This window comes from Zonotrichia albicollis, chromosome 23 (assembly GCF_047830755.1).
Source record: "Zonotrichia albicollis isolate bZonAlb1 chromosome 23, bZonAlb1.hap1, whole genome shotgun sequence".
In the NCBI taxonomy this organism is placed as follows: Eukaryota; Metazoa; Chordata; class Aves; order Passeriformes; family Passerellidae; genus Zonotrichia; species Zonotrichia albicollis.
The window spans coordinates 3344318-3358297 of NC_133841.1; the positions used below are offsets into that span (position 1 = coordinate 3344318).

At 64.9% G+C, this 13980-nt stretch overlaps 2 protein-coding genes across 2 annotated transcripts; one reads left to right on the forward strand and one right to left on the reverse strand.

Moving 5' to 3' along the window:
- Positions 1 to 1405: 1405 nt before the first annotated feature.
- CCR10 (C-C motif chemokine receptor 10) lies at positions 1406 to 5176 on the reverse strand. Its single transcript, XM_074557728.1, has one exon. The coding sequence runs from the start codon at positions 2634 to 2636 to the stop codon at positions 1590 to 1592; it is 1047 nt and encodes a 348-aa protein (XP_074413829.1). The 5' UTR covers positions 2637 to 5176; the 3' UTR covers positions 1406 to 1589.
- Positions 5177 to 5615: 439 nt separating this feature from the next.
- CNTNAP1 (contactin associated protein 1) lies at positions 5616 to 13818 on the forward strand. Its single transcript, XM_074557721.1, has 24 exons — positions 5616 to 5782; positions 6793 to 6894; positions 7019 to 7212; positions 7305 to 7452; positions 7640 to 7843; positions 7911 to 8095; positions 8176 to 8319; positions 8612 to 8873; positions 9236 to 9385; positions 9453 to 9624; positions 9712 to 9818; positions 9924 to 10043; positions 10139 to 10342; positions 10468 to 10624; positions 10780 to 10907; positions 11016 to 11183; positions 11260 to 11478; positions 11556 to 11795; positions 11868 to 12104; positions 12214 to 12341; positions 12452 to 12545; positions 12649 to 12882; positions 13005 to 13052; positions 13136 to 13818. Exons 1-24 carry the CDS (start codon positions 5704 to 5706, stop codon positions 13324 to 13326), a joined length of 3915 nt encoding a protein of 1304 aa, XP_074413822.1. The 5' UTR covers positions 5616 to 5703; the 3' UTR covers positions 13327 to 13818.
- Positions 13819 to 13980: the final 162 nt, after the last annotated feature.

Consider the following 13980-nt stretch of genomic DNA (forward strand, 5'->3'; position numbering starts at 1 on the left):
ACCATGCCCAGGCAGGCCTGTCCTGCAGGCCCTCATAGCGACTTTCCACCCAGGAGCTGGTGGGAGGCGTTCATGGTGGTGCCACCGCTGTGTGGCTCAGCTCAGCCCCGGCTCTGCCCAGTGGCAGAGGGCATGGGTGCCGTGGCAGTGTCCAGGCCCTGGTCCCGCTCCCGAAGCCCCGGGAGCTCAGGCTCTGGCTGTGCCTCCGCTGTCGGGTCAGCGCCGTCCCTGGGAGCCTGTGGCTGCTGGGAAGTGCAGGCAGGAAGCTCCCGCTGCCAGCTCCCCTCCCACGCAGCCGGCTCGGGATTGTGCCTGGGGCTGAGCCCCTGGTGTGGGGCCGGCTGTGCAGCCAGGCCAGCCACCAGCTGTGGGGACATTGGAGGGCTGGAGCGGGACCACCCCGGACCACAGGCAGCAGGGGCAGCTGTGCTGTGTGGCCAAGAACTGCCCGAATCTGGCTCTTGATCCCCACCGAGGGCTGTGGGGGACAGAGGCCCATGACCCCACGTCTGCGGCTGCTGAGTCAGCAGGAACCTGCTTCTGGCCCAGCAGTAGGTGAAGCTTCTGGAATGGCTTCTTCCAGCCGAGCCCTGGGCTAATCCCAAACAGAACAAGGGGTGAGCAGGAAGTAGCAGGACCAGGAGATTCTTTCCTGCATGCTCAGCTCTGCTGGGAGGCTCCATGAGCAGCTGCACCACAGCCAAGCCCAGTCCTGTTCTTTCACTGTGGAGCGTTTCCTTACCCAGGCCTGGTGATGGGACACTGGCGCTGCCGGCCCATGGCACCGTGTGCCAGCCCGTCGGACAAGTGTCGCTCGCCATGTCCTAGCCCGTGCTCATGCGTTGGTCGCCACGTGTCCGGGCCGGGCCAGCCCCAGCGCAGCACCCTGGTGCCGCAGAGCCTCGGGGCCGGGATGTGCCGTGGCACGGGAGCTCGTGGGGGGAGCAAGGAAGGGAGAAAAACCTCCCTCTGCCCCGCCATGGGGTGCAGGACACAAGGAGGGTTTGTCCGGCATGGGGTGGGTCTCTGCTGTCCCCTGCCCGGGAGCTCCGTGTCCCTCCAGCGGCGGGGACGAGCAGAGGGCGACCAGGAGCCGTGAGCTTCTGCTGCCTCCTGCAGGCACCGCCCGCCGGTGCCCGTGGCCACGGAGCCCCGCAAAACCCCCGCGCGGAGACCGCGCTCACCCACCGGGACTCGTTCGGGGTTTATTGTGAGAGTGGGAACCGGCTCGTTCGGGGTTTATAGTGAGACTGGAAACGGCTCGTTCGGGGTTTATTGTGAGAGTGAGAACCAACTCGTTCGGGGTTTATTGTGAGAGTGAGAACCACCTGCCTGCCTGGCCCCAGTGTTGCACCCACCGAGCCGGCTCACCGGAGCCCTCAAACACCGCACGGTGACACTGCAGGGACCGCAGCCCCGCCGGGCAGTGCGGGCACTCGCAGGGCGTGCAGGCGATGTTGAACTGCTCTCCCCTCTCCCCAGGCGTGTGCAGGCGCCGTGGGGACTCTCCGGTGCTGCCCGCGTCCCGCTGCTCACCGGGGCTGTCCCGGGTGCGTGGCGGAGGCACCGAACCCCGCGGCACCGGGCTCCTACATCACGTCCAGGTAGCTGGAGAGCGATGCCCGCCGGCGGGGGCTGGAGCGGCCGGAGCAGCGCCGGTTGAGGGACCCCACACAGCCGGCATCGCTGGCGAGCCGCCGCAGCTCCCGGCGGAAGCGCTGCCCGAGGAAGGCGTAGAGCAGCGGGTTGAGGCAGCAGCGCAGGTACGCCAGCCCGCCCGTGACCAGCAGCGCCAGGTCCTTGCGGCGGCTCTGCGCGCAGCTCATCTCCCAGGGCAGCAGCAGCTCGGCCGCGTCCAGCAGCACCATCAGGCTGTGGGGCAGCTGCAGGGCCACGAACACGAGCACCAGGGCCAGCAGCACCCGCAGAGCCCGCTGCGGCTGGGCACCGCGGCTGGCCAGCAGCGTCCGTGCCACGGCCGCGTAGCAGCTCGTCATCACCAGGCAGGGCAGCGCGAAGCCCAGCAGCACCTGCAGCAGGTTGGTGGCACCGCGGGCTGCCCGTGAGACCTCGCGGGGAAACACCACGCGGCAGAGGCGGAGCTCGTGGTGCTGCTCCGCCTGGCTGTAGATGAACTGGGGCAGCGCCAGCAGCGCGGCCGCCCCCCAGGCCAGCCCCGCTGCCAGGCAGCCGACCCGGCGAGCCCGGGGCCGCAGGCGGCAGGCGGCCGGCACCCGCACGATGGCCACGTAGCGATCCACGCTGATGAAGGTGAGGAAGAGGAAGCCGCTGTAGAAGTTGAGGGCGTAGAGACCCTGCAGCGCCTTGCAGGCGGCTGTGCCCGCGGACCAGCCCTGCAGCGTGATGGCGAGGGGCAGCGTCAGGAGCAGCAGGAGGTCGGACAGAGCCAGGTGCTGGATGCAGACATCACTGATGCTGCGTGCCTGGCGGTAGCGAGTGTGTGTGAGCAGCACCAGCCCGTTCCCCGCTGTGCCCAGCAGCGAGAGCAGCAGGTACACGGCGGGCTGGAAGGTGCGGGCGAAGCCCTGCACTGCCTCCTTCTCACAGAGCTCTGGCAGCATGCTGGCCTCGCCCGAGTTCACGTCCTCCCAGGGGTAGAAGTCAGCGCTGGCCATCAGCTCTATTGGGAAGGGGCTGGGAGTCACCTGTGCAGAGGGAGGCTGGGCAGGGGTGGCCCGGCCGGGGGATTCAGAACCACCCCTGGGACAGCCCTTCTGCCCCCAGCCTCACGCTGGGGGCCCGGGGCACACCCAGGGCACGCCCAGGGCAGCCCTTCTCTACCCGCCCTCACCACGGGAGCCCCATCCCAGGTGCCGCTCTCTCGTCCTGGCCCTTCCTGCGGGTTTTGTTTCCATCTCACACCCACCCGCAGCAGTTTATTTTGCCGTGCTCAGAGTGTGTAACAGTGACCTCAGAGGTTTCCTGAGCAGCTTCTGCAGAGCAGAGCTGGTGGAGGGACGTGACTGCAGCCACCACATCCCCAGCACAACACCTTATCCCACAGAATCCCCTTTCACGTACCAGGGAGCTGCTCTGGGGCTCAGCACCCAACCATGGCCCTGGGCAGTTGAGTCCTGGGATCCACACCAGCATCCCCAGGTGCCCAAAGCCCCCACGCACCTCCCTGGGGACCCCAGAGTGGGCACAGCCTTGCAGTGCCAGGTCCTGTTCCCAGATAGGGAGCTCCTGCCTCACACAGGGAGCACAGTGCTCCCATCTCCCAGCTCACCCCTCAGGGCAGCAGGACAGTGCTGCAGCCTGGTACTGCTCAGTTGGGACCCCACTGATCTGGAGATCAGGATATGACACTCTCTGACTCATCACAGCCTCATATCAGTAATTTCACTCCGGCTCCTGTCAGTGAGCCCGAGCTGGGCTTGGGTCCCTCAACTGCTCTGGGGCCACAACTGGGATCAGAACCCAGTGCCAGGGCAGGCTGACTCTCCAGCAGCTCCTCCAGACCCTTTGCTGCTCAGGGCCTGGAGCACCAGGCACCGCCCTGATTCCCCAGGATTTTACCTTTCAGTCTAAACCCACAGGACTCACTAAAAAACAAAGAAAAGCCAGTGATAGGGGGGTCCTGCCTGGCTCCCAGCAAACCCCTCGCCCTGGAGCCCCCTTACCTGCTCTGTCATTGCACAGCAGAGCCTTTCTCCTGGCCTCTGAGTCTGAAGCTGTTGCTGTCTCAGCTCTTTCTAACCTCTGGTTTCACTACGTGAAGCTCGTGATACTGAGAATGAAGAAAGGTGGCAGGTGTGACCCCACTGTGGAGCTGTAATGAATCTTTTACTCTGTTCATCTTTTACATCTGCATGCTGGGGACAGAAATAGTAGCTCTGCTCAGTCTCTGTCATGAGGGTGTGCAGGACAAAGCTGGGAGCACGCAGCCAGGGGAGCAGGGTCTGGCTGAGGGCATCCAGCACATGTAGGAAACCCCAGCCCAGCCCAGGGCTGTTGTTGGCTTCTGCAGGACCAGAGAGAATGGTGCCAATGAACAGAGTGAGGCTGCTGTGGGCTGGGCACGGGCAGCCGTGGGTGTGTGCTCCTCAGGCAGGATTGGCAGAGCCCTCTCTGGTCTGGGGTTGTCGTTTCCTGGTGGCAAGCGTGGTTGCTGGTGCAGGGCACTCACCCAGGGCTCCCAGCCTGGTGCTGCATCCCCACAGTGCTGGGCACGCCTGTTGCTGGTTGTTGACAACACAATTCCCAGCTCCTCATTAAAAAGCAGATTAGTTGCTGTGGGGCAGAGACCCCATTTCCTCTCCTCAGGGGGGAGAAGACTGATCCCTAGCTTTGATGGGCTCCATAATCCCTCAATCCCCCTTTCTCCCAGCTACAGCTGTCTTTGCCATGGCTTATCTCCACCCTGCCCTCGGCCCTCCTGCTGCCTGCAGACAGGATCTCTGTGAGGCTGTGGGGCTGCTGGATGGAGAGCAGCCAGCACAGGTGCCCCCAGCATCCAGGGGATCCCCAGAGCTCTTTGCTGGAGAGTCTCTTCCCCCTCTCCTGCTCTTTCTGCAGTGCAGGGGTGCTACCTGCACATCTCTGCCCTGTGCTGGCTCTGGGGGTGCCTTGCTGCACCCTGCATTTGGGGGGAAGGGGAGGGAGGAGGGTCCTGGGGCCAGTCTGTGGGTGCAGAGCAGGGATTCTACACGTCCCTCTTGGGGCTGTCACAGATCTGACCCAGCACAGGGTCAGGACACGGGGCTGAGAGCAGGCAGCCCCCGGGGTGTCAGGATAAGGCCAGGGGGGCTCTGCCTCTCCTGGGATGGACCTGAGGGCACTGCCAGGTCTGGGGGACAAGAGGGAGGGTGACAACGTCCCCAGCTCACAGTTCCAGCTCTTGATAGCAGAACTGGTGCACTGCGAGGTGTCCCACATCCCTCCACACCTGGGGCTTTCTATTCTCTCTCATTCCCTGGGCAGGAAGGAAGTTTGGCCCCGGCTGTTCCAGCTGATGCCTGGGCAGCCAGCCTGGCACATTCTGCCAGGTCTGGAGCCTCCGGTGCAGAGCTGGGCACAGCCTGGCCGTGCTCCTGCTCCTGCCTGGAGCCAGCAGCTGCTGGGGCATCCCTGTCCCGGGGGCCTGGATCAATCTCCTGCTCCTGCTCCTGCTTGGAGCCAGCAGCTGCTGGGACATCCCCATCCCCTGGGACTTCTCCAGGCTGCCAGGACTGCAGGGCTCCTGCTCCCTCGGGGCTCTAGGTGTATGTAGGGCACGCAGGCACCAGCCCCCCCACCCCCTCTGTGGGCGTCTGGGGGTGTTTGAGAGCAGACACGAACTAAATCCCTTCTTCTGCACTACTGGAGAGAGCGGCGACCCCGAGACCTGCAGGCCTTAATCCACGGCTTGATTACAAACCCTCCACATCTGCTGCGGGGGGGCTGCGGGCACCGCTCCGACCTTCCCCGAGCGGCGGCTGGGACCGGGCACCGCCAGGAGCTCCGGCACAGCCTCCCCGTGCCCCGGTACCGCACTGACACAGCCCCGGTACAGCCCGGTGCCGCTCGCCGTGCGAGGAGCTAGGAAATCGAGCTCCCGGGCGGAGCATCTCCCGGGGGCGGCCGGGACTCTGCGCCGCGCCCGGCCCGGCCCGGTTCCCCCCCGCCCCGTGGGCGGAGCCGCCGGCCCCGCTCCGCCGCAGCACCGGGAGCGGCGGCGCCGAGGGGCTCGGGGCGCGCAGCATGAGCGCCCGCCGTCTCTTCGGGCTCTTGCTCGCCGCCTGCGCCGGCTTCCTGCGCCCCGGTCCCGGCTGCCTCGCACGTAAGTGGGACCGCAGTCCCGGCAGCGGCCGCTCCGCACTGCGGGACCGCGCCCGCCGCCCCGTCCGCGCATCCCCGAGCGGTCCCCGCATCCTCCGTTCCCTCGGGCGTCCCCTCTTCTTTCCCGGGCACCCCCGGCATCCCTCGGGATGCTCCGCTGCTCCTGCTCGCACCGTCCCCAAGGTCACCGCCGGGCGCGGCCGTCCCGGCTCTCCCGCCGACCGCGCCCCGCCCGGGGCGGCCCCGCCGCAGCCCCCCCGCCGGCCGCAGCCTCTGGGGACAACCGGGATAACGGGGACGTCCCGAGGATGCGGGATGCCCCGGAACGCCCCGGAATGCCGCGGAGAGCGGGGACGCCCCGCGGGACCTGCGGGCTCTGCCGGCAGCACCTCGGTCAGCGCCGCCGCGGGGCTGCACCGGGCCCGACCCCGCACCGGGGCTGGGGCAGCCGCTCGGGAACGGGAATCGGCGAGGCCCTGGTGGCACCGGGCAGCTCCCCGTGGCCCCCTGAGACGGCGCCTGGGACCCCTTCCCCGGGGCCTGGGGGAAGGGGCATCGAGGCGAGGGTCGGTGGTACCGGCGAGGGCAGAGTCGGGGGGCGGTGGGCCGGGGGTTGATGCAGCACGGATCCTACAGTGAGAGCTGGGGATGCTCCTGAGCTCCCCGCGCTCCGTCCGACCCGGTAAGGGACCCTGAAAGAGGTTCGGGACCCCGGCCCCTCCGAAGGGTCCTTTGCCGGTACCGCGAGGGTTCGCACGGGATCCCCCGGGATCCCACGCGGGATCGTTCCCCGCCGGGGCGGGGCAGAGCGGGGGTCCCGTCGCCCACGTCAGTGCGGAGGCGGCTGGTGCCGGCGCCGGGCCCGCAGAGGTGTGTCAGCTCCGCTGCAGTGGGAGGGGAGAGCACAGCGGGCCCGCCGCTCCGCCGGCCCTCGGGAGCCCTCGGGGTCCGCGCAGGGACACTGCCCAGCTCGGTGCTCCGAGGCCGCCCCCAACTCCATTCTCCCCTCAGGACCCTGCTATGATGAGCTCGTTGCTCCCCTTTACTCCTATTCCATCGGTGCCTCCTCCAGATACAACATCTTCTACTCGGCCAGCTTCGCCCGTCTGCACAGTGAGTCCCCCCGCAGGGGCGGTGGGCAGGGGGTGTCCCCGGCCGGGTTTTGCCTCTCGCGGGGCTGAGGGGCCGGGTCGGGTGCTGTGGTGGTGCCGCAGGAGCTGAGCTGCTCCCCCCGCAGGCACCAGCGGCTGGTCCCCCGACCCCCGCGACAAGCAGCCCTGGCTCCAGATCGACCTGATGCAAAAGCACCGGATCAACGCCGTGGCCACGCAGGGAACCTTCAACACCTACGACTGGCTCACACGCTACATTGTGCTCTATGGAGACCACCCCACCAGCTGGAAACCCTTCTTCCAGCAGGGCAGCAACTGGGTAGGGGGGACCCCGGGGTGGGAGGGGCTCTCTGAGGTGGGTAGAGACCCCTGACTTGGAGCAAGGTGCTGACAGTGCCCCTTCATCCCCAGACATTCTTTGGGAACGTGAACGAGAGCGGGGTGGTGCGGCATGACCTGCATTACCCCATCCTGGCACGGTACATTCGCATCATTCCCGTGGCCTGGAACCCGCGGGGGAAGATTGGGCTGCGCCTGGGCCTCTATGGCTGCCCCTACCGTGAGTACCTGGCCAGGGGCTCCAGCAGCCCTGCCTGGTGGGTGGGACCCTGGCTCTGGCAAAGCTCTCTCAGAGGGGGTTGTGCCCAAACACCCTGCAGCCATGGCAGCAGAAGGGTGTGATCCCCATACCAGGGCACCTGCTGCTGCAGGCAGTGACATGGCTGGGGCTGCTCTGCTCTCCCCAGGGTCCCACGTGCTCTACTTTGACGGGGACGATGCCATCTCCTACCGTTTCCGAGCCAAGAGGGTCAGCACCTTCGAGGATGACATCTCCTTCAACTTCAAGACACTGGAGCAGGATGGGGTGCTGATGCACGGGGAGGGCTCCCAGGGTGACTACATCACAGTGGAGCTCAAACAGGCCCAGCTCCTGCTGCACATCAGCTTAGGTGAGCCGGGACCAGGGGCTGGGGGCGTGGGGCCAGGGGGCCACGGGCTGATGCTGGTCCTCCCCAGGCAGCAGCCCACTGCACGCCACTGAGGGCCACACCACGGTGGCCGTGGGCAGCCTGCTGGATGACCAGCACTGGCACTCCTTGCACATTGAGCGCCTGGGCCACTACGTCAACCTGACGCTGGACGGGGAGGTCAAGCGCTTCCGCTGCCGCGGCACCTTCGACCAGCTCGACCTTGAAACTGAGGTGGGTGCGCAGGGCAGGGGCTGCCAGGGTGTTGATGGTGTCCTCCAGAGAGGGGCTGACACCCTACCTGTGCCTGCCAGGTGTTCTTTGGAGGGGTGATCGACCACGATAAGCAGCACCTCACGTACCGGCAGAACTTCCGTGGCTGTGTGGAGAACATCATGTTCAACGGGGTCAACGTCGCCGACCTGGCCCGGCACCGGCGGCCCAACATTCGCTTTGAGGTCCAGCCTGGGGGGTGGCCCCTTCTCTCCCTGCTATGGGGGACCCTGTCCTGGGTGTCCTTAGCCCCACTGTGGGGTGCCCCCTCTCCCTGCCTGCTGTGGGGTGATGTGGGGCCAGGCAGCCTCCATGCTCAGCCAGGCGGTGCCAGATTGACCCTGCAAGGTTGTCCCTGGCCTGGGGCACCCGCATGGCTCTGCCAGGCATTTGGATCAATTGGGCATGATTGAGGCCAGCACTGCGGGGATGAGAGGGGGACATTCCCTTCCTCACCCCTCTCATGGTCACCCCCAGGGCAAAGTGGGCCACTACTGCCAGGACCAGCTGACCAGCCCCATCACCTTCGCCGGCATCAACAACTACGTGCAGGTGCCGGGGATCCCGCGGAGGAACCGCCTAGCCGTCAGCTTCCGATTCCGCTCCTGGGACACCGTGGGCCTCCTGCTCTACACCGGCTTCTCCGACCGCCTGGGCTCCCTGGAGATGGTGCTGAGCGAGGGGCAGGTCAATGTCTCCATCGCCCAGCCTGGCAAGAAGAAGCTGGAGTTTGCTGCAGGTGGGCTGGGGGGTCAGGCTGGCAGTGGAGCGTCCCCAAGCACCTTCCTCTCTGTTGTTTTTATATTGCAAGGGTTCCAAATTGATAGTTTCGTATCTCCTTGATGTTTCTCATAGGCAGCTCCTCTAAGCACTGACTTGTCCTTCTTTTCACAGTAGCCAACTAACTCCAGTTCCCCTCAACCAACCAATCCACTCTTTTATAACACTCCTTTTATTATCAGCTACAGCTGTGGCCTGTTAAAATCAGGCCTGCTCCTAATCTTTAATAATTAACCCAGCTGCAACTCTTTAGGGGGTAAGATTACTTTCTATATTACCTTTATTTACTCATATTCTATCCCCCTTCACCTCTCTGCACAGGGCACCACCTGAATGATGGCTTCTGGCACTCGGTGCACCTGGTGGCACGGGAGGGCTCAGCTGTGGTGACCATTGACGATGATGATGGTGCTGAGTTCCGGGTGGCGCACCCCTTCCAGCTACGCACTGGCAGCCAGTACTTCTTTGGAGGTGGGCAGCAGGGCAGGGTCTGGGGCAATGGGTGCCTGGGGGCTGCTCACCCCCATCTCTCTTGCAGGCTGCCCCAAACCAGCTTCAGTCACTGGGTGCAGGTCGAACCAGACGGCTTTCCACGGCTGCCTGCAGATGCTGAACGTAGACATGCAGCCCGTGGACGTGGAGCTGCTGGCACTGCACCGGCTGGCACAGTACCACAACGTGTTCTTCAACGTCTGTGGGATCACAGACAGGTATTGACCGGGGTGAGGGTGCTGCCTGGGAGTGGGGGACACTGGGGGCTGTGCTGGTGCTGGGACAGGAGCTCTCTGTGCCCTCAGGTGCACCCCCAACCTGTGTGAGCATGACAGCCGCTGTATCCAGTCCTGGGATGACTTCATGTGCATCTGCGACCTGACGGGATACAAGGGGGAGACCTGCCACAAATGTGAGCCTGGAGCCTCGTGGGTCAGGGACAGTAGGGGCACCTGCAGCCCCTACTCCTGCCTGGTGTCTCCCTTGCACTGACCTCCTTTCCATTATTCTCTTCCAGCCCTTTACAAGGAAACGTGTGATGCTTACCGGGTCAGCGGGAAGACCTCAGGCAACTACACCATCGACCCAGATGGCAGTGGGCCACTGAAACCCTTCACGGTGTACTGTGACATACGAGGTGGGGGCAGCAGGAGGGCAGAGGGGACCTCTGTCTGATGCCCTGGGGCAGGGGCGTCCTAGGAATCAAGTCCTAAAGCTCCCCTCTCACTGCAGAGGACCGAGCGTGGACCATCATCCGGCACAACCGTCACTACGCCACGCGGGTGACGGGCTCCAGCGTGGACCAGCCCTACCTGGGGGCCGTGGAGTACTGGAATGCCTCCTGGGCCGAGGTCTCAGCCCTGGCCAACGCCTCTGAGTACTGCGAGCAGCGCATTGAGCTGCACTGCTACAACTCCCGCCTGCTCAACACCCCCTGTGAGCGCCGGGAGAAGGGGGTCGGTGCTGCACAGCTGCACTGCAGGGCTGTGGGTCGGTGCTGCATGGCTGCACTGCAGGGCTGTGACACGGGACAATGTCCTGACCCTCCTCTGTCCCTGCAGCCGGGCTGCCCTTCAGCTTCTGGATGGGGCGGAACGACGAGCGGCACTACTACTGGGGGGGCTCGAGCCCGGGCATCCAGCGCTGCGCCTGCGGGCTGGACAAGAACTGTGCTGACCCCCAGTACTTCTGCAACTGTGATGCCGACCATGCGATTTGGTGAGTGGTGGCAGCTGTGCAACAGGAGCTGTGGGGTGGGGACTGCAGACATGGGGGGCACAGACTCTGGGGCACTCAGATGGGGGTAACAGGGTTGGGGGCTGGCGAAGGGACAGAAACACCTCATGGTCACTCTGATGCGCTCACATTTGCAGGAGGACAGACAAGGGTCTGCTGACCTTTGTGGACCACCTGCCCGTCACCCAGGTTGTGGTTGGAGACACCAACCGCACTGGCTCTGAAGCCCAGTTTGTGCTGGGGCCCCTACGGTGCTATGGAGACCGTAAGTGAGCGGCCCCACAGAACTTCCCTGCCTGCAGAGTGCCTACATGGAGGTGTCCCACATGGAGGGACCCTGCCCACCCCTCACTGCCCCTCCTGCTCCCCACAGGCAACACCTGGAACACCGTCTCCTTCAACAGGGGCACAGCCCTGATCTTCCCCACCTTCCAAGCCAACCACAGCCTGGACATCTCCTTCTACTTCAAGACCACTGCCCAGTCTGGAGTCTTCCTGGAGAACCCAGGCTACCGAAACTACATCCGCATTGAGCTCAACAGTACGGGGGGGCAGAAGGTGCAGGGTTGTTGGGGGCAGACGGGCAGGGGTCTCTTCTCAGCACCATGTCCTTGCAGCCACCAGGGACGTGGCATTTATATTTGACATCGGGAACGGGGACGAGAACCTGACGGTGCGGTCGGTGGTACCCTGGAACGACGATGAGTGGCACCAGGTGAAGGCTGAGCTCAACGTCAAGCTGGCCCGGCTGCGGGTGGACAAGCTGCCCTGGGTGGTGCGGCCATTCCCCCCACAGAGCTTTGTCCGCCTGGAATTTGACCGGCCCCTCTATGTTGGTGAGAGCCCCTGGCCACGTCCCTGCACCCCCGGGTCCTCATGTGCCACAGGGCACTCAGTCTTGGCCCCACTGCAGGCGCAGCAGAGCACAAGATGCGCCCGTTCCTGGGGTGCCTGCGGGGGCTGTGGATGAACGGGGTCACGCTCAACCTGGAGGGCAAAGCCAACGAGACAGAGGGCGTGCGGGTCAACTGCACCGGCTACTGCCAGGACCCGCCGGTGCCGTGCCAGAACAGCGGGCTCTGCGTGGAGCGCTACAGCCACTACACCTGCAACTGCAGCGTCTCCGCCTTCACCGGGCCCTTCTGCAACCACGGTGAGTGCAGCGCTCCGCGGGCTGGGAGGGCCGAGGAGCCGGCGCCCCCCTCACCCCGCGGGCTCTCTCCAGACATCGGTGGGTACTTCGAGGAGGGCACCTGGGTGCGGTACAACATCCTGCCCATGTCGCTGTACGCCGCCCGGGAGTTCGCCAGCATTGTGAGCAGCCCCTGGCAGCCCCTGCCTGGCTACAACCTCACCAGCGAGGAGGTCAGCTTCAGCTTCAGCACCACCTCAGCACCTGCCGTGCTGCTCTACGTCAGCACCTTCGTCAAGGACTACATGGCCGTGCTCATCAAGGATGACGGTGAGGGCAAGGCCCCCTGCCCTGTGGGTGCCACTTTCCAAGCCTAGAGATGGGCTGGACGTGCCCACTGAGAGGTCCAGCCCTGCTGACAGCCCCGTGCTGCCCACAGGGAGCCTGCAGCTGCGCTACCAGCTGGGCACCAGCCCCTACGTCTTCACTCTCACCAACAAACCAGTGACAGACGGGCGGCCCCACCGTGTCAACATCACCCGCCTGCACCGCACGCTCTACACCCAGGTTTGGGTTGGGGCACCCTCCCAGTGGGGCCTGGGGGCTTCAGGTCAGGCTGGGAGGGGGCATGGGCAGGGTGGCTCTGTGGGCACTGATGCTGTGCACCTTCCTCCCAGGTGGACTATCTCCCCGTCATGGAGCAGCAGTTTTCCCTGTTTGTGGACAGCAAGCTGGACTCGCCCAAAAACCTGTACCTGGGTCGTGTGATGGGTGAGCTGGGTCCTGCCCATGCTGGGGTCTCTGGGATTTCCTCTGCACAGCATGGCCCTTGCCCTCTGAGAAGGATGAATGATCTCTTTCTGTGGCCCCACAGAGACTGGCGTGATTGACCCAGAGATCCAGCGCTACAACACACCTGGCTTCTCAGGCTGCCTCTCAGGGGTGAAATTCAACACCCTCGTGCCCCTCAAAGCCATCTTCCACCCCACCAGTCCCCTGCGGCCCTACAGCATCCGGGGAGAACTGGTGGAGTCGAGCTGTGCCTCAATGCTCCCCCTCAGCACCCTCCTTATCCCTCCTGAGATGGACCCCTGGTACATGGCCACAGGTGGGTGCTGTGGTGGGACCCTGGTGGGGATGGAGCCCTCGTCAAGCACCAGCTGCAGAAGGGAAGCTCCAGCATGAGACCTTGCTGCAGCCTGGTCTCAGCTGCCTCCTCTGTCTCTGCAGAGTTCCCCCACGTGCATGACGACGGCTGGGTTGGGATCATCATCGGGTGTAAGTGAAGCCTCTGTTTGCTATTCCCCACTGGCAAGCCGCGTGGTCCCTCTCCAATCCCTCACTGCCGTCTCTTCCCGCAGTCGTGATCTTCCTGCTCCTGCTGCTGTCAGGGCTGCTGGTGCTGCTCTACTTCTACCACCACCGCTACAAGGGCTCTTACCACACCAACGAGCCCAAGGCCATCCAGGATTACGGCGGTGCCGCCAAACCGTCGGCGGCCCGCAAGGAACAGAACCTGCCCCAGATCCTGGAGGAGCCGAGAGGGGACTAACGGGGCCGGGGGTGGGACGGGCTCACAGCCCCGGGAGCCGCCCGGGAATGAGCGAGCGCCGCGGGACCAAAAGGCCGAGCACACCTGAACTGCCAACACCCGCCTTCAGACTGACCCAATGGCACTGGACCGAGCGCCACCGCCCGGCCCCGGAGCGCGGCCACGATCCGCAGAGCCCCAGCCTCGCTCGCCCCGGATACACCGACAGCCCCCACGCCGGAGGCCTCCAGCTGCCAAACCCTGCCTGGCCTGTGTAGGGGAGCCCCAGGCCCGGTGCCCACCCTCCCTCTGGCCGGGGGCACCCCTCTGCTGCTGCCACCCGTGTAGCTGACCCGCTGCTTTGCTCGCTTCGCCAGCGCCACGCAGAGCCACGAGCGCCGGCCGCGCCCGGCCGCGCTGCCCAGCAATACTCCAACACCGGCGCCGCGCATGCCGCCACCGCACCTTGCTGAGATGCTGCTTTCATAAATCAGGTACAGATCCTTTCTACCATTTTTTGTTGCTGGATATTCTACTACACTCTGGTTTTTTTATTCTCTCGGTTTGTATAAAAAACCAAGCGGAAGCTCCCGCGGGAGGGAGGCCCCCGCGTGTCGTGGTACGTGGTCTGTAGTTTGCTACTTCTCTGTACGAAGTGCCAGTCCTGCCGATTAC